The 27,631-nt window shown below is 37.8% G+C and overlaps 2 protein-coding genes across 6 annotated transcripts in view; one reads left to right on the forward strand and one right to left on the reverse strand.

Annotated features, from left to right (window-relative positions):
• Positions 1–14,932, forward strand: part of UGP2 (UDP-glucose pyrophosphorylase 2) — a 63,637-nt gene extending 48,705 nt beyond the window's left edge. The window contains exons 4-10 of the mRNA XM_019435490.2: positions 3,480–3,665; positions 4,828–4,961; positions 6,826–7,123; positions 8,275–8,472; positions 9,052–9,294; positions 12,862–12,966; positions 14,482–14,932. Coding sequence (XP_019291035.1) covers positions 3,480–3,665; positions 4,828–4,961; positions 6,826–7,123; positions 8,275–8,472; positions 9,052–9,294; positions 12,862–12,966; positions 14,482–14,589 — 1,272 coding nt within the window. The 3' untranslated portion in view covers positions 14,590–14,932. The remainder of the gene's footprint in view (positions 1–3,479; positions 3,666–4,827; positions 4,962–6,825; positions 7,124–8,274; positions 8,473–9,051; positions 9,295–12,861; positions 12,967–14,481) is intronic.
• VPS54 (VPS54 subunit of GARP complex) overlaps positions 1–27,631 on the reverse strand; it is a 137,850-nt gene that overhangs the window by 32,442 nt on the left and 77,777 nt on the right. For 3 of the 5 annotated variants that reach the window (XM_019435116.2, XM_053890731.1, XM_019435033.2), the window contains exons 21-23: positions 23,405–23,512; positions 20,787–20,881; positions 15,527–16,932 (exon numbers count right to left, since the gene is read on the reverse strand). In XM_019435116.2, the coding sequence (XP_019290661.2) occupies positions 16,827–16,932; positions 20,787–20,881; positions 23,405–23,512 (309 nt within the window). In that variant the 3' untranslated portion in view covers positions 15,527–16,826. Of the gene's footprint in view, positions 1–15,526; positions 16,933–20,590; positions 20,690–20,786; positions 20,882–23,404; positions 23,513–27,631 lie in introns of those variants that run through there. The other 2 variants (XM_053890733.1, XM_053890732.1) reach the window with 2 other exon arrangements.

The raw sequence follows: 27,631 nt of genomic DNA on the forward strand, positions 1-27,631 counted from the left end.
TGTTATGCAGCCAACCTCCAGAATCTTTGATCTTGCAAAACTAAAACTGTTCCCATTAAACAACTCCCCCATTCCTCCCTTCCCCAGTCCTTGGTAACCACCCTTCTGCTTTCTGTCTATAGGAGTCTGACTACTCTAGGTGCCCCATATAAGTTGAATCATACAGGTATTTGTTTTTTATGACTGGCTTATTTCACTTTAACCTAATACTTCGTTCATATTGTACTATGTATCAGAATTTCTTTCCCTTGTTAAAGCCGAATGCTATTCCATTGCGTGTATGTGCCATATTTTGTTTTATCCATTCATCTGTTGATGGACATTTGAGTTGCTTCCACTTTTTGGCTATCGTGAATAATGAAGGTAAGTGTGCAAACATCTCTTTGAGAACTTGCTTTCAATTCTTTGGAGTGTATACCCAGAAGTGGATTTGGTAGATCATATGGTATTCTATTTAAAGTTTTTTTAGGAGCCACAATACTTTTTTTCTTAACAGCTGGACACCTTTTTACATTCTCACCACAGAGTACAGGGCTCTAAAAACAGTTGTTTTTTAAAATATTGATCATGTATCTTCAATGTTGCTATGCTCACATTATTCTAATAACTTACTTGTAGGGTCTTTGGATTTCCTCTATATAGAATCATATCATCTGTGAATAGTGACAGCCATTCTTTTAATGGATTCTTTTAATGGATATATAAAATGAGTACCATATGGCAGTGAAAACTGAATATACTATAGCTTTAGGCATTAATGTGAATTATTCTTAAGTATAACAATGAATTAAACCAGCAAGTCGAAAGTTTAGAGATGAAATTAAGTAAAATATTATCATTATGGATATATACATAGGTGGTAAAAATAAAGTAAAAGTCAAGATGGTGGTTACCACTAGGGGTGGAAGAGGAATATGATCAGGGACAAACTCAAGGAGACTTATAACTTGTGGTAATATTCTTATTTATTTAGGTTCTTTGACTTTCAACTGTATATATTTTATGAACTTGTATTATGCTGTTTCATAATGAAAATTTTTTAGGTGAAATTGGAAAATGTAGGCCTGTCTACCATATGTAGAAAAAAAATTGCTTTTATGTATTTTTTAAAAATATATTAAAGGAAGCATTAAATAGGTAAAAATATTTCTGAACTGATAATGTTACTTAAAATGAATGCATGAACTAGGGAGTTTTAGTTAAACTGATTTTCACACGCTTTTGAGACCTCCGTAAGTAAGTCTTTTTTGGGAAGTCAAAAGTAACTGCTGAATGGAAATTCTTGGCTTTTAAAAGATAATTGGAAACTAATTGGCTTGGTTCCATTTTATAACTCTTTGAGTAAATGTAATGTGCCCAAGAAATTCTCCTAACCTAATAATAGACTGTTTGAAGGCATTATATCACAGTGGCATTCCTTTCACTGACTGGTTGATTTCAACAGCTGGGCTTTTGAAAGGATTATAAACTGCCATGTTTTATTAGGGTGACAAGTTCCAGCTTTGTCATCTCCTCTTATTTTTTTCTAGTAGTATAGCACTTAAATTGGGCTTTTTCTCCCCAACAATATTACCAGTTTCTCTGACATGCTGAAGAAACAATGTTGATGGCAGTGGAGTCAAAACATCCTTCAAGGAATGTCAGTTACTTGGGCCCTGGGAGGGGAGGGGGTGTGTGTTGGGTATCCAAGTTGTTTTCATCCATGTGTTGTCCTCAACTGGACCAGGTACTGTCAGGGAAGCAACCAGTATAGTCCATGTTCTTTCCTGCTTCCCTACCCTTCTTTTCCTTGGTGGTTAGCATCCTAGTATTGGGGTAGCATCCACTGAAGGCCATGGTGCCCACAAGCCTGTCTTCTCCTTTGGTCTTTCTCTGTCACCAGCCCTTTTAAATATGAATGACTGCAGAAGACTACTTAGTGGCACTAGTGATAACTGGGGTGGTAACCAGCAGAGAGTCTTGGAGAAGAGTGTTTCTTGTTTCTCACTATTTACACCAAGCAAAAGTGCATTTGTCTGCAGTTGGCAGTTAGCAGAGTGTCTTGCAAGGTAGAGGAAATAAGAGTCCCAGACTAGTTTGTGTGGAAAGAGCTGCTAACAGTAGAAATTGTGTGGTCAGGAATCGACATAGGACACATATGTATGTTTGACCAAGTATAAAGGGATTTTTGCCTCCACAACCTAATCACTGGAGTGTGAACCCATGAACTCCTTTCCCAGTTACAGACTTCATCCACCACCCACCTACACACGCTCTACAGGTAGCAAAACAAAAATAGCTCAACTCATAGTAAGTGAGCACTTTATGGTTTTATTTCTTCAGCCCCCTCAAGTGTTAACTGTCCCACACCATGATGATGTGTGTAACTGAAGAGTACATTTGATGATGTATTCCAATAAAGAATAACAAAGTCCTGCAACTGGTTAGAGAATATTCTATGACCTTTGTAAAAACTTTATTCTTACTATAACATATTTAGACTTGGCTGTGCCTCTGCCTTGAAGAAAACCCACTGTGTGGTTGTTCTTGTTCTAGGAGGGAGAAGTTGAAGAGAAATGCTCTGTGCTCCCAGAAACAGACAAGGAGATTCTCTCCAGCCCCAGCTCTTGCCTTTCCCACCCCATCAGAGTATTTATTGGAGCAGAGAGAACACACTGAATTTTCCAATACAAGCTCTATAAAATGATGCCTGACAGTTAAATTCTAACTTAGAAGTATGACAAAAACCCTACACCACCTTTCTCTGAAGGGCAGACTTAACTGTTGAATGGAGGAGAATTGCAAGGAACATTTTGGTTTTTGTTTTTGCCTCCTTTGGGAGAAGGGATAATGTGTGATCACATATGTACTTCTCCAGAATTGAAGTAGATCCATTCTGTACCAGAAATGTTTGAAGATTTGGTGAGTTTTGTATATCCCATTTACTATATTGAAGCAAATTAGTAATTCTGAGTTTATGAAGGCAGTTCAAGAGACTTAACATGTTCTTACCAGCCAGGCAAATATTTGTAGACTGTAACTTTTCCCCCTTCTTGTACTCCATCAAATGTAAATGAGCCACTGAACTACTACTTTGTGCAAGAGAAGTTGCAAGTAAGTACTTGATTTTGTACCAGAAGGACTTGTGACATTAAAGGAAATGCAGTTGAAACTTTCTGTGAAGAAAGCAAACTCTTTAAGGAAACATGGAAATAACCCTGAGATTGACTGGATTTAACCTCTCATAAAACAATTTGAATTTTAGGAGTGCCTAGGTGGCTCAGTTAAGCATCCGACTTTGGCTATGGTCATAATCTCACGGCTTGTGAGTTTGAGCCCCATGTCAGGCTCTGTGCTGACCGCTCAGAGCATGGAGCTGCTTTGGATTCTGTGTCTCCCTCTCTCTCTGTCCCACCCCTGCTCATGCTCTGTCTCTCTCTAGCTCAAAAATGAATAAACATTAAAAAAAACCTACTTGAATTCTATTTTTTCAATTTCAGATTCAGCCCTATGAAAAGATAAAGGCCAGAGGCTTACCTGATAATATATCTTCTGTACTAAATAAGCTGGTGGTGGTGAAACTCAATGGTGGTTTGGGAACCAGCATGGGCTGCAAAGGTCCGAAAAGTCTGATTGGTGTGAGGAATGAGAATACCTTTTTGGACCTGACCGTTCAGCAAATTGAAGTGAGTAACATTCAGCCTTTCTCATGAACTACTGAAGTCAGTTTTAGGTTATTATAAATGTTATCTTATGAAATAACAGATGTGGATAGCAAGGAATTTGCTATCTTTAGTTTTTTTATTAGTACATAAGAAGGTTTGGTGATCCCAAGGGCAAATCCTTAGGGTGATGTAAAAGCTTTTGATCTTTAAATAGCCCTTGTGGTTGTTGCAATTCTGGATCTTTTTGGAGTCTCCTTTGATCTCCCCCACTCCTCTGCCAAATTTCTTTCTAGTGGCAGCCTTCCTCCCAGTTGGGATGATCTGGCTTTATTAACCCCTTTTGGGAGGCCAGGGAGAATTTTCAGATTTGGTTGGGTGCCGTGGATGCTAAGAACTGTGTCTCTTAGGATAAAGTTGTTAATCACAGACCTTAAATTCTTCAGAGGCAGTGGCCTGTGTTTTGCAAAAAAGAATCTCTTATCTCTAGTGTCTAATACGATGCTGGCAACTACAAGACTAGCAGTAGCAGCAGCTCAGCAGCAGCATGTACTGTAAACTAAGTATCACTCTGAGCTCTTTTCATGAATTGACTCAACAGCTAAGTACTCTTTATTCTCATCCCCATTTTACAGATGAGGAAGCCAAGGCACAGAGAGGTTGATTTACTTGCCCGAGATGGTAGTCTGACTTCTGAGAACCTGTTTTCTTCTCATTCTGTGTTGCCCCTTAACTCTTCCTAGAGATTGAAAAGATTTCAGTTGGGGAGTGATTCACAGTTCTTAACATGAATCCTGAGAGTAGGGAGCTGTGTCTTTGTAAGATTTGTACTTTCATCCCCACTGTGCTCTAGAGAGAGTAAATAAATGCGTAGTCAGCATTTGCCTATCCAGTAAGGCCACAGGGCACTGGCTGGGCACACAACTCCGGAATTGGACTCTGCCTCTCTGGGCCTCAGTTTAGCCATCCATATAACACAGACAAGAGTTTCTCTTTCATAGGATTGTGATTTAATGAGCAAGTACGTGGTGAACTATTTAGCAAAATGTCTGGCTTATGCTAAATATTTATATTTGGCTGCATATAGGTAATGTCTTGGATACTTTGTGATTAAACATTAAGGGTTTTACACTTTTAAGTGAAAGTAAAGTAAATCCGAGTAATCTGTTATTTTCGTCCCTCCTAGCATTTGAACAAAACCTACAATACAGATGTTCCTCTTGTTCTAATGAACTCTTTTAACACGGATGAAGATACAAAAAAAATACTACAGAAGTACAATCATTGTCGTGTGAAAATCTACACTTTTAATCAAAGCAGGTACGATAAGATAAGTTAAAAAAAATAAGTCTGAGGAATGTTATTCCTGGGAAACAGACTTTTTTCTTGTTGAAACAGAGCAACATCAAGATGTGCAGTGCCACAAACTCGTGTTTGCAAATGCTTAGTGCCTTTAGAGGCTGCACACTTGTTCATAGATAGGTGATACAGTCACTCTGCGATTCTATAACCTTAATTCTTAAGAGAGAACCTGCTTGTTCCATGTTCAGAATATTTGAGGCTGGCTTATAGGTCTTGGCTTTCTGAGGGCATATTTGGGATCCACATGGGTCTATGAAAATCTTTTATAGTCTACCGTGTTGATAACTTTCTTTCATATGGGAAGACATTTATTCAACATCCTGAATAGGATTGGGGGGAATTTAATAACTTCTGGAAAAAATCTTTGGGGAAGGGAAGCACAGTCACACCTTGTTAGATTGCCTTCCACTTTGTTGTGCTTTGCAGATACTGTAGTTTTTCACAAGTTGAAGGTTTGTGGTGACCTTGCATTGAACAAGTAAGTCTGTTGGTATTGGTGCCACTTTTCCAGCTGCATTTTGCTCACTTTGTGTCTGTGTCACACGTTTTGGTATTCTCACGATATTTCAGATTTTTTCTTTATTATTATATTTGTTGTGACCTGTGATCAGTCATTATGACTTGCTGAAAGCCCACAGGATGGTTATCATTTTTTAGCAATGAAGTGTCTTTTTAATTATGGTATGTACATCGTTTTTTGGTTTTTTTTAAGACATAATGCTACTACTGCACACTTACTATAGTATAGTGTAAACATAACTTTTATATGCACTGGAAAGCCAAAAAAACTTTGACTCGCTTTATCGCGGCATTTGTTTTATTGCTGTGGTCTGGAACAGAAACTGCAGTATCTCCAAGGTGTGCCCATAGAAAGGAATTCAGATGATGAATTTTGATAAAGCCCAGGCAAGTGGGAAAAGAAGTCTTCCATTTAAGGATGGATATGGGGCTATGTGAACTGGTACAGAATGGGTATTTATAAAATTGTATCATCAGTTGTTTTTGTTTTTAATCTACTTTTTCATGGACATTTTGTATGTTGCAGGTGCTCTTCCTCTGTTTTCTGGTTGGTCCTTGGTCTGTTACAGTGCTAGCTCCTCTGTCCCCCCTTCCCCCACTGCCAGCCCCGGTACATGTTCTCACTAGTGGTAGGAAGCACATGTCCCTGAGCACTAATCTGCTGTTGATTTTTCTGGGAAAGAAACAGCACTGCCCCTGAATAGATGTCTTTGTAAGAATGGACAGATTCTCCCAGATAGATTTCCCAGATAGGCCAAGTAAGTTTGAGAAATTGACTTCATGTAAATTCATTAGAGTACTCTAATCTATGACTATTTTAGAGTTACAAAATATATTAGTATCTTAAGAATATGCAGTGTCCTCCCATTTGTATGATGATGGAAATTTTTTTGCAGCAAATATTATGATGAAGTTAACTGATTATTGAACAACACAGATAAGAGATTTTTTTTTTAAAGAGATTTTCTTAAATGGATTTACCTGATTACTTTTAATAGACTGAAAAGTTTTATTTAACTTTGTGGGTGTTTTGAAAGTTTTATTTTTGAGAGAACATGCACACGTGTGCACACATGGGGTAGGGGGAGGAGCAGAGACAGAGGGAGAGAGAACTCCGGACCCCGATGCATGGCTCGAACCCACAAACCTTGAGATAATGACCTGAGTTGAAACCAAGTTGGATGCTTAACTAACTGAGCCACTTAGGTGCCCCAGTTTTATTTAACTTTAAATGCACTGTTTTACTTGAAGGTCTGGAATACTCTCCGAACTGATATTGAAAAAGACTTTTTTTTTTTTAAAGGTACCCGAGGATTAATAAGGAATCTTTACTGCCTGTAGCAAAGGATGTCTCGTACTCAGGGGAAAATACAGAAGCTTGGTACCCTCCAGGTCACGGTGATATTTACGCCAGTTTCTACAACTCTGGTTTGCTTGACACCCTTATAGGAGAAGGCAAAGAGTATATTTTTGTGTCCAACATAGATAATCTGGGTGCCACTGTGGATCTTTATATTCTTAATCATCTAATGAACCCACCCAATGGGAAACCCTGTGAATTTGTCATGGAAGTCACAAATAAAACACGTGCAGATGTAAAGGTAAATACTGAGAGGAAGCAGTTTGGGGATTCAGATCTCACATTTCACAGGTTATGTAGCTCAAGCTATTTTTATTTGCAGAATTTTTTGTGTGAAGCAAAACACATGTATCCACTTGATAACATCACTGTAAGATAGAGTGCTCTATAGTATACTATCTCACTCCAAGTTTCACCTGACATAACTGTGTGGGTATAAATCAAGAGTTAACAGTATTGTTGAGTAATCTATAGGGATGATTCTAACTGAAAACAATTTCACATATATTTGTAGGATAAATCTGAATCCTAAGTGAAAACAGTTTCAACGTTTGTTCATACCTTTAATATTCTTCTAGTTTGGTGCTTAAGTGTATTTATTTCATTGTTCCTTTAGTGAAAATTTACTATTTCTGTTTTTACTTATGCACTTCAATATATTTTTTTATCACTGTAATGTCTCTGTAATTGGAAAAAAATGCAGTTGTTTGGCACAAATTTTTTTATAATTTTGCATGTTTAGTGGTGATGACACTTGGCATTTGATGAAATGGTACACAAGGTTTTACTACTTAGCCACAGGGAGTAAGAGAAGCAGACAGTGTGTAAATACTAAAATGGTCAGTTCCTGGGCTGGGTTCTATGCTTCTTGCAAATGCCCCCTGATAGGTGAGTGAACGTTCCCCTCTCCTTACACTGCTGTCACCTCATGACTTTAAGAACAGCTCTAAGCGGAGGCCACTCTGGGGGTCACTTCTCATCCAGTTGTGCCTCTGTCTTCCCTCTTCTCCGCTGATCCTGCAGCCAGTCAGAGCAGGGTCTGAGGTGGTAGGACTAGTTGTTTGTGATGGACTGTGGTTTGGGAATAAGAGGAATGGCCGTTCCAGTAGCAGGCCTTCGAAAAGTGAGGAAGACTCGGATACACTCCCACGGCTTTTATTATGGATGAGAGGGTGGGTACACAGTATAAAATGACACACAACCTGAATATTTTTTTTGGTTCACTACTATAATATGTATGTTGCTGCGTATTACAGATTGAATCAGTGCGAAAGCGTTTGATTTCTGGGGGACTTTATCATCAATGTCCTTTCACAGACTAGAAAATAGTGTGGTATGGCTGTGACTGGGAGAGATGTGGAGGCACTCACACACTCCTGTCTGCCTTTCTAGGGTGGGACCCTCACTCAGTATGAAGGCAAACTGAGACTGGTGGAAATCGCTCAAGTGCCGAAAGCACACGTTGATGAGTTCAAGTCTGTATCAAAATTCAAAATATTTAACACAAACAACCTATGGATCTCTCTTGCGGCAGTTAAAAGACTGCAAGAGCAAAATGCTATTGATATGGAAATCATCGTGAATCCAAAGGTAAGCCACAGGTGCAGCCCTGGTCTCCCTGGTTCCTAAGATCATAATAGGTGGGCTGCACGCAGACCTGCTGCCCCCACTCTGTCTGGTCCATCTATTCATTGGTTCCTCCTTTTTGCCTAGTCAGTCTCTCCAGTTTCTGGCCCTGTCCTTCCGAGTCTACACCCATCCATCTCTTTAGTGTGCCAAGCCCTGGTACCCTCACTTCACCTGGGGCTGTGGTAGCAGCAAGAGCACAGGGCCCAAAAAGAGAGCAACCGACCTCGGTCTTACTTGTTGCTCTGACACGTAAAGGTCTTTTGGCCACAGACAGGCACCTTGCATGAGTTTTCTGTGAACATTTGGTTCCTTATTGTAAAATAGAAATATTAATAAAGAGAGGAGTTATGACGCCAAAAAAAGACCACGTATGTATAAGCACCTGGCATATGGTATGTGCTTGCTAAATATCAGTTCTCAAAATTCTTGTTTCCTTCAATGGGTCTCTGAAACCACTCCCCAAATATTAACCTGCCTCCACGAAACAAAGTTGCTAAAACCTGTTTCTCCTCTCCCCCTGACCCCTTTTTTTTCTTACAGACTTTGGATGGAGGCCTGAATGTCATTCAGTTAGAAACTGCAGTAGGGGCTGCCATTAAAAGTTTTGAGAACTCTCTAGGTATTAATGTTCCTAGGAGCCGTTTTCTACCTGTCAAAACCACATCAGATCTCTTGCTTGTGATGTCAAACCTCTATAGCCTTAATGCAGGATCTTTGACAATGAGTGAAAAGAGGGAATTTCCTACAGTACCCTTGGTTAAATTAGGCAGTTCTTTTACAAAGGTACGTAATTATAAATACGATATACATGTGCATTTGTATTTCTTAAATGTGTAAGTATAAAAATGATACAGATATGAATTGGGGTCTAATTAGTCTCAGCTGCTAACCTATTATAGTCCTCTGTCTTTGATGTCTTTTAAAAGGAATCAGCTGTTGAAGATAAACATGTAATTCACTTTTGAAATCTGATGATTGCTATAGAGTAGAAAAGAATGTTTACATTTTGGGACATTTTACTTTATGTCTCTTGTAAAACCATTTACTGTTTTCATCAGTGGGAGAATGTTAATTGTTTAACAAATATTGAGCCCCTACCATGTGCTGGGCAGTGATCTAAGTGCTGGATATTTAGCAGCAAATAAAATGGACTAAAATCCTTGCCTTCGTGAATATTCTGGTGAGGTAAGAATGATAATAAGCAACTAAATGTATATATGTCAAGTGATGGGAAATAGTATGAAGGAGAATAAAGCAGGAGTAGGAAATGTGTGGGTGGGGTGGTGTTGGTATAATTTTATACTGGGTGGCCAGAGAGACGGTCTCACTGAGAAATGAAGTATATAATGCAAGTATCTGGGGTGAAAAGCATGCCGGGCAAGGGCAGTAGCAAGTATAGTAAAACCTCACCCTAACATGATAAATGGAATTCAAAAAATTTCATCATGGAGGTTCCCAGGTGGCTCAGTCACTTAAGTGTCTGACTCTTGGTTTCAGCTTGGGTCGTGATCTCATGGTTCGTTGGATTGAGCCCCATATAGGGCTCTGTGCTGACAGTGAGGGGCCTGCTTGGGCTTCTCTACCTCTCCCTCTTTCCCCTGCTCTTGCTCTCTTTCTGTTTCTCTCTCATAAATTAACATTTAAAAAAATTTCATCACATAAAATATTGTGAGGTTAATGAAGGTGACAGGGTGAGCCTTTGAGGCTGGCCTGGAGTCCTGTTATGCCCTCCAGGCCTGTTCTAGTCCTGGTTGTGGTTTAAGTGCCACCTGGTGTGGAGGTATGTACTGCCTCATATATTGATGGCAGATGATTCTGGGTCTTGTGGCTATGCTGCATTTCCCAGGATAGCATCAGTCCCTGTTTTGGGTGCCTCTCATCAGCCTGGCTGAGCTGGGAAAATCCTGGTGGTACAAATACTCACCATTTTCCCACATTCTGAAAAGGTATTGCCAGCCATTTTTCTGCCCAGCCTCACCCTGCCTTCACTTTCCCCTCACTCTTCCTAGCCTCTTCCATACCCTGCAGGAGATAAGAACTTGAGCTGCTCTAATTTGAGAATATGGGCTGAGTGGTTAATGGCTACTCAGAGGATGAATGTGTTTTAGGGACAGAACACAATCTGCCTGGGGCAGAGCAAGTGAGAGATGGGGGGAGGAGTTGGTCAAAGAGGGAACAAGCCCAATATGTAGAACCTTGTCATTGAATATTGGGAATGTAGGTGGCTTTTTTTTTTTTTTCCCTTCTGGTGGATGAAAAACCATCAGAGTTGTGAGCTGAGGGGTGAAGTGACTGATCTGGTGAGCAAGGGTGGAATCAGGGAAACCAGGGAACAGGCTATTGCAGGAATCCTGGCAAGAGGAAATGGTGGCTTTGACCAGGGTGATGGCAGTGGAAATAGTTGACGTGCTGAGATATTTTGAAAGTTGTAGCTACAGGATTTGCCGTTGGACTAGATGGGGAGTGTAAGAGAAAAGATTAGGAAAGACGCCAAGGTTTTTAGCTTGTGCAATTGGAAGCATGGAATTGCCAGCCACTTACAGAAATGGGGGAAGTAGGTTTAGGGGAACAGATGTAGGGAAAGCAGGATGGGGAGTTGAGTTTTGGAGATACTGAATTTATTAGACCTTCAAATTTATTAGATTCTTTTTAGATCAGAGGAGAGATCTAGAAGATATAGGTACATGTCCTCCATGTACAGCTGGTATTTAAAGCCATGAGATAGGGATCACCTAGGAGGAGGTGTCCCAAGAACTGAGCCCTAAGGTAGTCAAGGCTTAGAGGATGGGGATGAGGTGAAGGAAGCAGTAAAGGTGACTGACGAGTTACAGGTGAGGAACTGCATGGAAAACCATGAATGTGTATGTCCTGAAAGCCAAATTAAGAAAATGTTGAAAGAAAGAAAGAAAGAAAGAAAGAAAGAAAGAAAGAAAGAAAGAAAGAAATCACCTGTGTCAGGTGTTGCTGCTGATTCAAGTAAGATGAATGGTTCCAGTAAGATCAAGGAGAATTCACCACCAGATTTATCAATATAGAGGTTCTGGAGCCTGACTGGAATGGATTTAATAGAAGAGAAATTAGATGAATTTGGACAACTAATTCAAGAAATTGGTTTTACAGGAAGCAACAACAAAAAGCAGCCATAGATAGAAAGGGATATAGGATTTGAGATATTTCGTTTGCTTTTTAAAGATGGGAGAATTTATGGCACGTTTATACATTGATCAGAATTGATGCAGTCAGAGGGAGAAAACATGGAAGGAGAAATGATCACTGGATAATACCCTTGAATTAGGCCATAAGAAGGACTGGCCTTAAGTTGGAGTAAAGAGTCCCACCCCAGTAACAAGAGGGACAGAGTAATGGGCTAGGGAGCAACTGAGTGATAGTAGAAGCCAGTGAAACTTTTCAGGTTGCTTCTAATTTTCTTAGCAAAACAGGAAATGAGGCCATATAAGACAGACAATTTCTAGTGCCTATAAATCTAAGGAAACAAGAGGCGGTAAAGATAGTGATCATTTATAATGATAATCTGTGCTGCTGTTCATGAAATACTCCATTTCTTCTGAATCCTACCCATCCCATAAAGCCCAGCTCCAGTCTAGCTTGCTTCAAACAGTGATGATCTCTCTTTCTCTTTCCAGCTAAACTCCAGATTATTTGAATTACTCATTGGGCTCTTATCATGTTGGTTATGTTTTGATTAATTCATTCATTTTTGAGAGAGCTAGCGAGAACAAATGGGGGAGGAACAGAGAGATAGGGAGATACAGAATCCAAAGCAGGCTCTTAGCTGTCGCATAGAACCCAATGCGGGGCTCAAACCCACAAGCCATGAGATCATGACCTGAGCCAAAGTCAGATGCTTAACTGACTGAGCCATCTAGGCACCCTGGTTACCTTTTTATGTATGTATGTGTGTATGTATTTAATGTTTGTTTATTTGGGGGGGGGGGCAGAGAGAGAGAAGGAATCTCAGAGCCTGTCAGTGCAGAACCCAACATGGGGCTTGAACTCAAGAACCATGAGATCATGACCTGAGTCAAAGTCAAGAGTCACTTGCTGCTCAACCAACTGAGCCACCCAGGCACCCCTATCTTTTAATTTATTGTCTGATCTGCTCAGTGGTGTTATAAATTGCTTGATTGTAAGGACGTTGTTCATATCTCCTGGTCTCTCCTGCACAGGATCTAGCATATAGAAAGTGCTTAAATTGGTTCTTCCCATAGAGGGTCTGAGCTTGGCCATAAATAATGTTTTCACAGTTCAGTTAAACTAACTTGTAAATTGAATACCTGCTTTTTCTGTTAACCCATTTTTGAAACAATTTCTTCTTCTCTTTTCTTTCAGGTTCAGGATTATCTAAGGAGATTTGAAAGTATACCAGATATGCTTGAATTGGATCACCTCACAGTTTCAGGAGATGTGACATTTGGCAAGAATGTTTCACTAAAGGTGTGTTAAGATGAAATTTTTAGTTCTGCTAGCTTTACAAAACAAGTTTAATTTTCTAGTCCTAAATTTACCTTTATTTTAAGGAATACTTCTTAGTCTATACCAGATGTTTGTTTCTAAGACAAATACATTTAAAAAATGAAATAGCTTACCACAATATTTAGTATTAATACTATCTTCCGTAGATATACAACATAGTTAAAATACAATCATAATTGTTGTATATATGAACTTTATGGAATATAGCATTCAAATGGAAAGCAAATACCATGAAGTAATTTAACTGGTACTATTTTACTGAAAATCGGAGTCTTTAAAATAGAATCACTGTTAAATTAGCATTAGCTCACCAAATCTGAATCTTAATGAAAGTAGAAAAAATGGCAACTTCAGTTATACTGAACATAATCTATTCCTGTTAAGGTAATCTGTTGTCATCAGTCTAAAGATACTGATCTTACTGATAGTAAAGATACTACACCATAGTACTTGGGTACTTTGAGTATTCTTCTAGCTTAAGAAATAGGAAGGACTATGGATATAAATATTAAAGCGCAGAACCAAAGATACCACAGCTTTTTCCTAATTATTTTTTTAAAAATCCTATGCCTAGATTACATGTGGCATTCTTAGTAAAACTAAATGAAGATCTTGAAAAAAAACAAGGATATATGTGTATGTATATATATATGTGTGTGTCTAGATGTATATACAGTTGACCCCTGAACAACATGGGGGATTTGGGGTGCTGAGCCCCATGCAGCTGAAAATCCCCATCTAACTTTTGATTCCCCCAGACTAATAGTCTATTACTGAGTGGAAGCCTTACTGATAATAGTTGATTAACACATATTTTAGTAGGTGTTTTTATTATGTACTGTATTCTTATAACAAAGCAAGCTAGAGAAAAGAAAATGTTAAGGAAATCATAAGGAAAAGACATTTATAGTACTGTATCGAAAAAATGCATGCAAATGGACTTGCACAAACACATGTTGTTCCAGGGTCAACTATACAGACATACATACGTGTGTGTATATATACATATGCATATATGTACACGGAACTTTATTGCTGAGACTGCCTCATCTAAACAGTCTCCCCTAAGACATGAAAAATAAATTAGTAAACTGGTTTTAACAACAAAACAAATCCAAACCTATATGTAAATATAAACCAAGCACCTCGGTATCTTTACGAAGGTAGGTAATGCTGGTGACATTGCAAGTGGTTCTTCGAAAGGGCCAGTTATGCTGTGGCACTGGGTCCACTTCTCACTCCTGGTACCACCTCTGATACAGAGGCAGGGCATCTGGAACTACTGCCAGGATTGTTAGAGGGACACATTATACAATTTTCCTTAACATATTTTTTCATGGTTAATATTGCTTAGAAATACAACTGTTCCATTGTAAATGGAATTCTGCATAAATTCGGTGATTGTAAGGAAATCAGTTGCATTTCGGCTGCAGTTTCAAGTACACTCTCTTCTGTTTTGTTTTCCCTGTCACATAGGGAACAGTTATCATCATTGCAAATCATGGTGACCGAATTGACATCCCACCTGGAGCAGTATTAGAGAACAAGATTGTATCTGGGAACCTTCGGATCTTGGACCACTGAAATGAAAAAAAAAATACTGTGTACACTTCATACTAATTATGGGCTAAAAAGTTTCTTAACGATGAAATGTTCTCTAGGATTCTAAAATCGGCAGGTACTTTACTATGCTACTGTACCCTGCAGTGTTAATTTTTAAAGTAGAGTTTGCAATATGCTTTTAGTCCAAGAAAAGCACAGTTGGAAGCAATACTTTTCTTTAATGAGGATCCTGAAAGTTCATCTTAAAGTGCAATATTGTTTAATCTTAAAACTGGGGCAGCTCTGCTGGAACATCTTTGAACAGAGGCCTCAATGATGGTCACTTTGAATTGCTTGTGATTTAAAAAATAAAGCTGTGAGGCAATCCATGTGTACATGTATACTTTCAATGCTAACTTTATGAAATGAAGAAAAACAGTTGACTCTTGGGAAAGTTGCTATTTCGTTTGGAAGATTTAGTCTTGAAATATTTAAGTATTCACTGGCCAGCTACCTGACACATCTAGTTTTTGAATTTCTAAGAACCTTAACCACATCATTCTTTCCATAGGAATTAAACCTGAAGGTATTCCATACCTTTCATCTAGTTCTAAAGCTGGGATGCCTGCCATGCTTTCCACAGACTCTCCACTTATGAACACAAAGTAATGTTTCTTTTCCCAGGTGAAGGGATAGGGTGGGTAGAGGTAGGGTTTTTCACTTACATACTTGTTCTCCAGTATGGTGGGGTGGAGGTAGAACTTTATAACAAGTTCCCTTTCCTTGAAGCTTTCTTGTTGTCACTGAAAATATTCATGAATAACCTTCCAAATCAGCTCTGCTGGTAGTTGAATTTGTGGCTTTTCTCTAAGGATTAATTACATTTTCTAATTCTTCCATTCTTGTTTTTAAGTAGGCTGCTTGTAACTTAAAATTTACTTGTACAGTATTAAAAAAAAAGTTGCCTTATAAAGTCTGGTAATTTTTTACAGCTTTATTTTAGACAGTTTAAGAACCAATGACATACCTTAGTAATGATAAAGAAAACAGGCTTTCCTTTTAGGAAATGGAAGAGCACAAAATAAGACTATTATTTCATTGTACATAATCACAACAAGATTAGGCACTCTGACGGGGTTAGGCAAGACTCCCGGTGTGAGGTGAGGCACAGGCACTTTCATTTGTGGAGTGCTGCTGATTCTAATTTTGAAGGTAGGTATTATAAAATCTTTAAATAACTTACTCATCACCTTATATTTCTGGCCGCAGAACAGCAGCCTATATTTTAAAAGTTCCATTTCTCCCTGGTCTTTGTTCAAATACATGTCAAAAGTAACTCAAAAACAAAAACCCAAGGGGGCCATACTTCATCTGTTATCTAAATGTTAAAATGAGAACTCATAAATACTCAGAATATATGAAAATGTATTCTAACCATTTGCTAGAAATAAAAAGGCAAAAAAACCCACAAACCAAACCCTTCATAGATACTTGTATAAAAATACAGCTATTAAACTGCAGCCTTTCACATACCCCTTCTGAAAAGTATTTAAATTAGTAGTTGCATAAATAAATGCCAATATCTTTTTCTTTAATTATTACTGTGATCAGACTTTCAAGTATTTAGACTATTCTGGAAGGCTTTACTCAGATGACATACAGTGGTGGTAGAAAGATTAAATACGTGACACACGAGGCCTGAAACTTGACATTGGTCACTAAAACAAAAATTGAGTTCCTAAATCCAAGCAATCAAAAGATGTTTATTTTTCATAGAAAGATCTGTGTAAAAAAATAATTTTTCAAACAGCTTTACTTTCATAGAGAAAACTTTCTACAGAGGTTGACTAAGATTTTAATATTTTAAATTGTACCATCATTAAATAAGGTGGGACACCATATGAATTTCATTGCACTGGAAGAAATGCAAAGCATTTTTTAATATAAAGTATACAGAGCATTCTAGTCAACTACAGCTGTGTTACAGCTATGTGTTCTTTTGGATTTGGTCCAAAGAAACCTGAGTCTGTTTCCAGAGAGAATGAAAAATGTTATAGACACCTGATCAGTTACTCCTCACTGAAGGAAGCATAAAAATGGCATTCCTTGTAGATCCCACTGAATCCCAGTTTCCCAACACTGATACTTTCCTTTCCCCCTTCCCCTATCCCGTTCACTCTGGGTTCCAGGTTCAGTTCTTGAATCACAGGCATCCATATTTTCTTCACAAACATACACATCCCATGGTCAGATGAGCTACCCAGTTTTCCAGTATGTCATCACCTCTTCTGTTCCCAGATCTCGGACATATTTAGGTCCAAATCTTTAAGGCCTTTTAAGGCTTGAAGATTTCCAGTGTAAAAAGCTACATCTGCTGTGACCAACCTAAACATTGGAGAGAAAACTATTTTTAATCTCACACTCTCTACGATAAAGTAGCAATGCTCACAGAGTCAGTCTTATTCCTAGCTGCTAGACTATTAAAATTCAGATTTCCTAGGGACCAAATGTCAATAGATTTCTCTTAGCAAGATTCCTGCCATCATATAGAGCCCTCTATTTCAACAATAAATATCTTGAAAAGGAATAAACCAGTGCAGGTTGAAATTGGTTTCATAATTCTGCCCAATAAAAAAGATCTCTAAAAAGCATGAAACAAAATAGAAAAATAATAAGATGTTTTTTTGTAATCAGTTGTCACTAGACTATACAGTTGACCCTTGAACAACACAGCTTTGAACTGCGTGGATCTAATTAGATTTTTTTTGACATAGTACAGCACTAAATGTACTTTCTCTTATGATTTTCAAAACATTTTCTCCAGCTTACTTTATTATAAGAATATAGTATATAACCTACAAAGTATGTGTCAATCAGCTGTTGATATTAACAGTAAAGCTTCCGGTCAACAGTGGGTACTGGTACTTCAGTTTCTGGGGAATCAAAAGCTACATGTGGGTTTTCTACTTGAGAGTAGTTTGGTGCCCCTAACTCCTGCATTGTTCAAGGATCAACTGTACATATATATGACTAATGAAATCAGGTGAAAGACAAGGTTTCCTGAGTAACATCCAAAGAAGCTAATGAAGGCTGGGATTCATGCATATATATTACTACATATAAAACTAGATACTGATATATAGCAACACGAGATGAGAAAAGAAAGTGTTAACACTTTTGAGCATTGAGCTGTCACATTAATGTCTACACTTGAAAGAACATTCCAGGAAATAACACTCAGATACATATCAAAGCTCCATGCATGTAAAACAGGGACTGGTCTGAGTAGACATATATTTTGACAAATATAGCCCATGGAAGAATAGGAGACCTTAATTTAGTAGTTTGTAAAAGAGAAGAAGAAATCCAGCTTTAGTATTTTAATGAACACGTAAGTTCTGGATCGCTGGACTACACGGGGACAGAGGTATTAGAAGCACCCTTAATGTTTGTACTACAGTCTAATTTATAAATGCTTTTGGACTTACGTGCTTAATGTTTGACCTTTCATCACATGGCAGAATTTAACAAGGACCATATTTTTCATTTAAAACTCATCTAATTAAGATGCTTTAAAAAGATTTGAAATTATACTTGTGATAATATGGTAAGTGCACTGAAACTAACAGCAACAGCTCAAAACAGAACAAAACCTTTCTAAGGCAAGGTCCCCCACATTCAAAACTAAACGTAAAATTAACATAAATCTCCATTTAAAAATATTTCCATAATCCTATCAAAGTTGAAAATTATTGTTTAACATAAAAGGAAATATCGGCAAACACATATAACCAACAAAAGATTAGTTTGAGAGCATATGCAAAAATCTAAAATCGACAAGAAAAAGATAATACCCAAGAGAAAAATGGACAAAGAAAATGAACAGGAAAAGTGAAATGAGAACACCTGAATGACTAATGAATATATGAAAAGATGACAAACATTAGGAAATGCAAATCAAAACAAGATACCACCTGCAATTATTAAATCTAATAGCAAATGTTGACAACATGGTGCAGCTACTTTGAAGAGTATTCTGGCAAAACCTAGCCGAATGAAAATGTACATATGCTTGTATTAACTTGTACAAGTTACTCTAAAGAAATACTTTAGAGTATACTCTAAAGAAATGATTACACCACTAGACATGCATATAGATCTTCACTGTGGCATAGTTGTAATGGAAAAAAGTAGTAACTTAGAAATCTCTCTTGGGGAAATGGCTGCATTAAATATAGTGGATTCAAGTGGGAGAAATGTCAAAAAATGGACAACTCCTATCAAATAGATAAACCAGTAACAATGCTGAGTGGAATAAAGTAAGCAGCACATGTACAATATACCATGTAAGTTTATAAAACAGTGCTACATATTTTTTTAAGATCTAGAGATAAGGAGAAGGACTTAAAAATGTAGGCCAAATTTATTAGAAATATTGACTAAGGTTGGAGAAAGAGATTGGGATTGGAGATGGGAGCCAGGGATACTTCAATTTCATTTGGAATGCCATTTTTTTTAAACATGAACATTTTTCCAAGCGAAATGATAAATGTTAATGATTAAGTAGCAGCAATACAAATATTTTCTTTACGTCTGTATTTTTAAAATGTCTTAAATAAAAAAAAAAATCCATTTAAAAAACAGGGCTGGGGAGAAGGAAGGTAGCAAGTAACTGCTTAATGGGTACAGGGTTTCTTCTTGGTTTTTTTTTTTTAAGCTTTGATCTTATTTTATTATCTGACTGGACAACTAGACAACAGGAACTAGAACACACTTGTGAATGCACTAACTGCTACTGAATTGTTAACTGCAAAATGGTTAATTTTATGTGAATTTCATCTTGAAAAAAAAAAGTACATTTTTAAAGCCATTCCAGGAACAAAAATTACTTATAAGCAGGTAGTTTATTATGTCTTTTGCTAGAGTCTAGAGGTCGATTTTCAGGGAATTCTATCTTTCAAGGAATCACTCACAAGACATAAATTGACTTACACAGAATTAGTGTCTTTAAAAGTGTATGACAGTGAAGATCTCTAGGTTGGTAAGACCCCCAAATAGCTATATTAACAGAGAAAATAATAGGTAATGAGTTAGCTTCAATGCTTCAGAACTACTGGTCAGAAAAACCCATGAACGAACCAACCCAGACTTAGAAGGTTATGGGTCGAGTAGGCTTAAAAATACTAGTTTTTTAAAAATAGTCTCTGAGACGTATTTGGTATTCATTAAACTGTCCTTGAACTTTTCTGTGGCTCTGAAACTTTTGAAAATAACAATTCTTAAAAAAAAAAGAAAAAGAAGAACCAGGTAATAATTAAGGGAGAGAATCAGATTGTTGCATAAAACTAACTCGGCGTGGCCAACACATTCAGTATTATGAAGCTCCCAAATATTTTTTGCAAAATCAATTCAGTGTACGTGTTTTGTTGGACAGGGCCAATTTCTGACTCTAAAATGCATTTTTTCATTTGTTCCTCTAAGTTTGAAATTGAAGCCCAAAACTTAATGTTTTATTCCTAAAATCCACAGAACGGATAGCACACTGAGAAAATCATATTAGGATGTAGCTTCATGATCAGTGCTTTTGTATTTTATATAATTTTTCCCCATATCTTTATGTTCTTCACAAAAATTTTGTGATGGTACTTTTTACCATCATCCCTATTTTCAAATCCAAGAAAATAAAAGTGCAAAAATAAAAGTGATTTACCTAACGTGACACAACTAGTAAGTGGCAGAACTTAACCCAAGTTTTCTGATTCTAAATTGTTTTGTATAACTAAAATATTTCACTGATAGTACATATAATTTGTTCAAAAGCTTACAATAAAAATGTACATACACACACATTTTTTTGTAACCTTACGAAAGTTACAGAAGATTTTATCCTTCTCATTTTATAAATAAGGCAGAAGTTAAGTGGACCTTCTCATGGTCACACAGCTACAAACTAGGACTTCGAGTCCTGTCTGGATACAGGGAGACTACTGCATAACATAAGGATGTGCTACTGACCCACACTACCTCAAAACAGACGTGTAAGTAATTGACCACTTATAAAACACTTTAATGTAGATAGACAAGTTAATATAGATGTCCTCTCCACAGAGGAAAAAGTTGCTGATTTTACCATGGTGCAGATCTGGCAAGATTATAATGGAAAAGGACAGCGTAATGAATAAAAACCAATCAGGCAATCCAATACTGGAGCATGTAGTAAAAATATGTTGAAAACATACCCATTTTGAGGTCCTCCATCATTTATCACATTTAAATGAGATAACTGTTTTTTCAAGTGGAGTTTATAACTTGCATTAATTCTTAAAAATAACATCTGGAAAAGAAGTAATATGGTTTCTTAAAGCTCTTTTGAAATAGAAGACATAAGCATCTGAGTCATCAGTATCAAATCAATATTATTTGGAAAAAATCTATTTATTTATTTATTTTGAGAGAGAGCACGAGCAGACGAGGGGCAGAGACGGGGAGAGAGAATCCCAAGCAGGCTCGGTACTATCAGTGCGGAGCCTGACATGGGGCTCGAACTCCTGAAACTCGAGATCACGACCTCAGCCAAAATCAAAAGCTGGACGCTTAACCAACTGAGCCACCCAGGAGAAAATACTTTTTAAAAATCTTTGCTTTGGCATATACTTTTAAGATGCTACTCTGAAGGTATTTAGTTGCTATTTTAGTACAGTTTTCTCTATAGCTGGATAAAACCTCTTTTTCTTCTTATCAGCAGTACTTCTTTTAGTGATATGATTTATCACTGCCTTTCTGCTCCTTTGAAGTCCTCTGGGATATATAACTGGGATCAACCAAGCCAGGTATAAAGAAATGGAGAATTCTGCAGTATATTAAATAAGAACTTCAAGACAAAACAACAATGGTAGAGGCAAAGATACTTTCATCCTTCTAAATTGATAAAATTACTTCAAAGTATTTTATTGCTCCTGCATGCAGAGTTTTGATTCAATGGCCCAATACTTCTGTGGGAAATACCTGACCTGAAATTATATACAGTTAATCTTTGGAAATGCTTTTGTGGGGGCACCTGGGTGGCTCAGTCGGTTGAGCGTCCGACTTTGGCTCAGGTCACGATCTCACTGTCCGTGGGTTCAAGCCCCACGTCGGGCTCTGTGCTGACTGCTCAGAGCCTGGAGCCTGTTTCAGATTCTGTGTCTCCCTCTCTCTCTGCCCCTCCCCTGTTCATGCTCTGTCTCTCTCTGTCTCAAAAATAAATAAATGTTAAAAAAAAAAAATTTTAAAAAAAATGATTTTGTGGAGTAACATGTTTTCTATGGGAGGAAATATATATAAAGGCACCTATGGAATTTTGTGGAATTACTGGTATTCATGTGACAATACTGACATAAAAATCTAATTCTTGCCCAGCTTTGATAAGAGTTCCCTTTAAATTATGATGGAGATTAAAAAAAAAACAAAAACAAAAACATGAAATACCTGTATGCCCAGCTCCTTGACCTGGCCATAATTAGAACTCAGATTGACAAATCCAAAAAGTGAGAATGTCAGAGGTGAGATCTTATACTTGGAATGAGAAGGATGGCTTGGCTAGGAAGAAATAAGGAAAAAAAAGAGAGACCCAAGTGGGTGCTCCATATCTTATGGCTCCTCCTCAATCCTCAGTGGGCCTCAAAGGAGTTGGATGATATTTAATCATGGCTTTGGAATGATTAATGAAAACCTAGGGAAGCATGCAGATGGAAGTCTGAGGTGGTATGGGAAAGGAAACCACCAGGAGAAAGAACAGCAAAAGTATTTGCTCCCAGATACCATTTCTATATACTCAAACATTTAGAGGCAAACTCAAATAAGAAACTTGTTTGAAGAGCAAAAATTCCAGTGAAAGTTAAGCTCATTAGTCATACAACTAAGCTTGTATTCCAACACTGTATCATTCTACAACTGGGCTCAAATGAGATAGCCTTGTACAGAGGGAACAAGCTAAGGTGGGTAAAGAAGACTGGAGGGGCGTCTGGGTGGCTCAGTCAGTTAAGCATCTGACTTCAGCTCAGGTCATGATCTCATGGTTTGTGGGTTCAAGCCCCACATCAGGCTCACTGCTATCAGTGCAAAGCCTGCTTGGGATCCTCTGTCCTCCTCTTTCTCTGTCTCTCCCCAGCTCACTCACACTCTCTCTCAAAAATAAATATACATTAAAAAAAAAAAAGATTGGGAAAAAAATACTGGAATCTTTAAAGTATCAGGAGAGGGAAACAAAGCAAGTAGAGGGGATGGGGTAGAAGTGTAGGTGAACAATGGAGAAAACTCTGATAACACTTTTGTAGGGGAAGACAGTAGGGACAAGGAGTGGATATTTCACAGGTGAGAGGTGCCAAATTTTACTATTTTCCTGGTTTATGCACACTAAGATCATTTATGTTGATCTAACAAAAATAAGGTATACTGACTGAGTTATTTCATGTGTCCTCTCATTATTAATTCTATCACTAATTCCTTCATATCCCACTTGGATTATAATAACAGCAACGTATTTTACTATTGATAAATGCCAACTCTGATTTTCAAACTGATACTATAATGAATGACGTAAGTAGAATCTAGGATCTCTATACTCAACGGACAAACAAAATATCTGCTTTTTATAATGCTGACCATATAGCAGAGCAATTATTGCTCTGGCCTGTTAGAGCTAGAGGCACTTTGAAATCAGACATTTGTATCCACATTTCACAGGTTAATATAACAGCTGAAAAAATAATCATATCGGAAAAATGAACTAGGCTTAACTGTACCAAAAGTATATAAAAAACACTCCAATTCTGTATGCATATGTATAAAAAAAGTAGTTTTAGGAATTACTACTCACTTGTGTTTGTTCTTCTGGAAGAAGATCAAATATAGCTTCATGCATTTTTGCCATTTGCTTACAAATATTCCTGAAACAGGCAGAAGGAACGGGAGCTTTCACCTCATACTGGCAGAGAAAAACAATGAGAATTATGTTCATGTCCTCTGGATTGTTAATTGTCTCCAGTGTTTCCTAAAACATATGTTTTTGGCCCATGTTACATGTCCAACTCTGGTATAGTTGAAACTTACACTTCAACCATGATCTGTGCTACTCAGGCATATCTCAAGAACTTTTCATTAACTATCCTAATCTAAGAAAGCCATCATAATTTAGTGGCTAAGAACACAGGCTGCTTCCTTTCTTAAGATAGACTGTTTGGGTTCAAATCCTATCTCTTTAGATGGTTAGCTAATGCTGGGCAAGTTACTTCATTTCTATCTCAAAGGGCTTTCTGTGAGGACTTAAAAAGATGACTCATAAGAACACAAAACAGTGCTTAATACAAAGTAAGTGCTCAAAAAATGTTAGCTACCAATCTGGCTCAATATACAATGACGTGAATCTTTAAAGTAGGCCTTCCAGGGGCGCCTGGGTGGCTCAGTCGGTTAAGCGTCTGACTTCAGTTCAGGTCATGATCTCGTGGTCCGTGAGTTCGAGCCCCGCGTCGGGCTCTGGGCTGATGGCCTGCTTCGGATTCTGTGTCTCCCTCTCTCTCTGCCCCTCCCCCGTTCATGCTCTGTCTCTCTCTGTCTCAAAAATAAATAAACGTTAAAAAAAATTAAAAAAATAAATAAAAATAATAAAGTAGGCCTTCCAAATTAAGAGATTATTTTTTAAAGATGATTTTAAGAATGTGTCAACATGATCATATCCAAAACCAACAGGACTCTGGTATCAAAGTTTTCTTTTTCTTTTATAGGTAAGCCAATAAAGTAATCGTATTTACTTTAATTTTTTTTTTTTTTTAACGTTTATTTATTTTTGAGACAGAGAGAGACAGAGCATGAACGGGGGAGGGGCAGAGAGAGAGGGAGACACAGAACCGGAAGCAGGCTCCAGGCTCTGAGCCATCAGCCCAGAGCCCGACGCGGGGCTCGAACTCACTGACCGCGAGATCGTGACCTGAGCTGAAGTCGGACGCTTAACCGACTGAGCCACCCAGGCGCCCCAATCGTATTTACTTTAAAGATGTTGTAAAGGAAGACTTTTTCAGCAATGACCTATACTGAAAATTTAAACTTAGGTAAATTCATTTTAACTATTCTTACATTTGGAACAATATACTGGTATCATTCAAACAGCCATCTTTGGCCCGTATCTTGTAATTCACAGCTTAAATTATATACTATTTTTATTTATAAGACAAATCTGGGCTAAATAATCTAATGTACTAATCTTACATAGTTATTAAAATGATAAGTTCCAATATATTGCTCTTAAAAGAACCATGCAGAAGTCACCACGTGACTGGACCAAGATCAGCAAAGTTGTGACCAACCTAATGGTTTACCTTTCTTCAGCCTAGAAATATAAAAATCCCCTTATCTTCTATTTTTTTTATTAATAATAGCGATATAATTCACACACAATAAAATTCACCCTTTTCAAGTGTACAATTAACTGGTTTTTAGTAAACTCATAGTTATAAAACCATTACCACTAACTTCCGAACATTCTCCTCACCCCAAAAGAAACCCATAACCTTTCACAGTCACTCCCATTCCTCCCTCCCTGAGGTTGCTCCTGACAACCACTAATCTCTATAAATGTACTCCTATAACACATGGCTTTTTGTGACTAGCTTTTTTCACTTAGCATAATGCTTTCAAGATTCATCCATGTTGTTGACATGCATCAATACTTCATCTTTTAAATGGCTGCATGATATTCTATTGAATGAATATATCACAGTTTATCCAATCATCTATTGATGGACATTTGGTTTCTTTCTACTTTTTGGCTATCAGTAATGATGCTATGAACATTCATGTACTGGTTTTTGTGTGGACAAATGTTTTCAATTCTTTTAGGTGTATACCTAGAAGTGGAATTACTGGGTCATATGGTAACTTTATATTTAATCTTCTTAGAAAATGCCAAATTTTTTTTAAAACCCTACCCAGCAGTGTACGAGGGTTCCAATATCTCCATATCCTCACCAACACTTGTTACTGTCCTTTTATTTAGGCATCCTAGTAGTTATGAAGTAGTTACCTCGTTATGGTAACATCCCCTTATTTTAACTACCACCCTGTACTGAATAGTATCTGCCCAAATTCATGTTTACTCTGAACTTTATAAGGTCATACTGGATTAGAGTGGGCACTAAATCCACTGACTGATGTCCTTATAAAAGAAAGGAGAGGCACTTGGGTGGCTCAATTGGTTAAGAGTCCTACTTCGGCTCAGGTCATGATCTCACAGTTTGTGAGTTCAAGCCCCACGTAGGGCTCTGTGCTGACTGCTCAGGGCCTGGAGCCTGCTTCAGATTGTCTCTCTCTCTGCCCCTGTCTCCCTCTCTCTCTCTGCCCCTCACCTGTTCACGGTCTGTCTCTCTCTCTCTCTCTCTCTCAAAATAAATAAACATTAAAAAATTTTTAATAAAAAAAATTAAGGAAATTTAGAAAGACACACAGAAGGAAAATGGCCACATGAAGACAGAGGTAGAGACTGAAATCGTGCATCTATAAGCCAAAGAATGCCAACAGAGAATGACAGCAGGCACCAGAAACTAGAAAGAGGCAGGGAAAGACTCTTTGCTAGAACCTTCAGAGGAAGCATGGCCGACAACACTTTGATATAGGACTTCTAGCTTTTAGAATTATGAAAGAATAAATTTCTGTGGTTTTAAGCCACTTGGTCTGTGGTAATTTGTTTTGGCAGCTCTGGGAACCTAGTACACCCCCAAAACCTTCCTTCACACCTAAAGATGAACCTTGCTTTCCCTAAAGATACCATTCTTTTTTTTTTAATTTTTTTAAAAATGTTTATTTATTTTTGAGACAGAGACAGAGCATGAACAGGGGAGGGTGAGTGAGTGAGAGAGAGAGAGAGAGAGAGAGAGGAGAGAGAGACAGACAGACAGACAGACAGAATCTAAACAGGCTCCAGGCTCTAAGCTGTCAGCACGGAGCCCAATGCGAGCCTCGAACCCACAAAACACGAGGTCGAAGCAGGGCTCGAACTCATGGACCGCGAGATCATGACCTGAACCGAAGTCGGACGCTTAACCAACTGAGCAACCAGGCGCCCCCCTAAAGATACTATTCTTTCCATCTAACCTTCACCATCATATTTCTTCAGTCACTGAAACTTGATACCATATTCTTTATTCTCAACCCTTAAAATTTGATTCTTGCCACCACCCAAACCACCTTCTTCCACTATTAACAATCTTCTGAAATTTCTTTCTGCCAAAATCACTAAAGACATCCAAACTTCCAAATTTAGTAACTTTTCTACTTCTGCTTCCTCACTACTCTGCAGTATTCACATACCTTCACGCTTGAAACACAGTCCTTGTGTGACACAATGCTTTCCTGGTTCCTTCCTCCCCCTCCTGGAGGAAAAAGACGTCTCCTATCTCCTAAGTGCAAAGCTTCTTCCGTGTTAACCCCCCTCATTTTCCCTTCTTTCTCTCCTATCAATCTCATTCAATCTAACAGCTTCTAATTTATCTCTAATCCAGAACCACTTTATTAAGTCACACATTTCCTAAATGTTCCATACCATAACTGAGTTTACTATAAGCTTTCCCAAACCTGCCTCTTTCCTGTTTCAATTACTATTGCTGTTATTACAATCCTCCTGCTCACACAGCCTGGAAATCTCCAGCTCAGTTTTTATTCCTCCTTCTCCTTGGTTCCTTATATTGAATTGGTGACTAAGTGCCATCAAATGTACTTTCAGAGTATTTTGCACATTAATACTCTAGGTCAGAGTTTCTCAACCTCTACACTACTGACATTTTGGCTACATCATTCATTGTTGCAAGGGCTGTCCTGTGTATTATAGGATGTTCAGTACCAGTATCAGCCCACTCCCCAAACTCCGACAACCAAAAATATCCCAACATTTCTGAATATCCTCTGGGAACAAAACTGTCTCAGTTGAGAAACATTGCCCTAGGTGAGGTCTTCAATACTTCTTATGTGAAAAAATATACTAGCATTTTAATGAGTCCAATTATAAGGTCAACAAACATTAAATAAAGCTGCTTGGTACACAGTAACTTCTGGATAA

This window comes from Panthera pardus, unplaced genomic scaffold (assembly GCF_024362965.1).
Source record: "Panthera pardus isolate Hobbes unplaced genomic scaffold, ASM2436296v1 HiC_scaffold_25, whole genome shotgun sequence".
Lineage (NCBI taxonomy): Eukaryota > Metazoa > Chordata > Mammalia > Carnivora > Felidae > Panthera > Panthera pardus.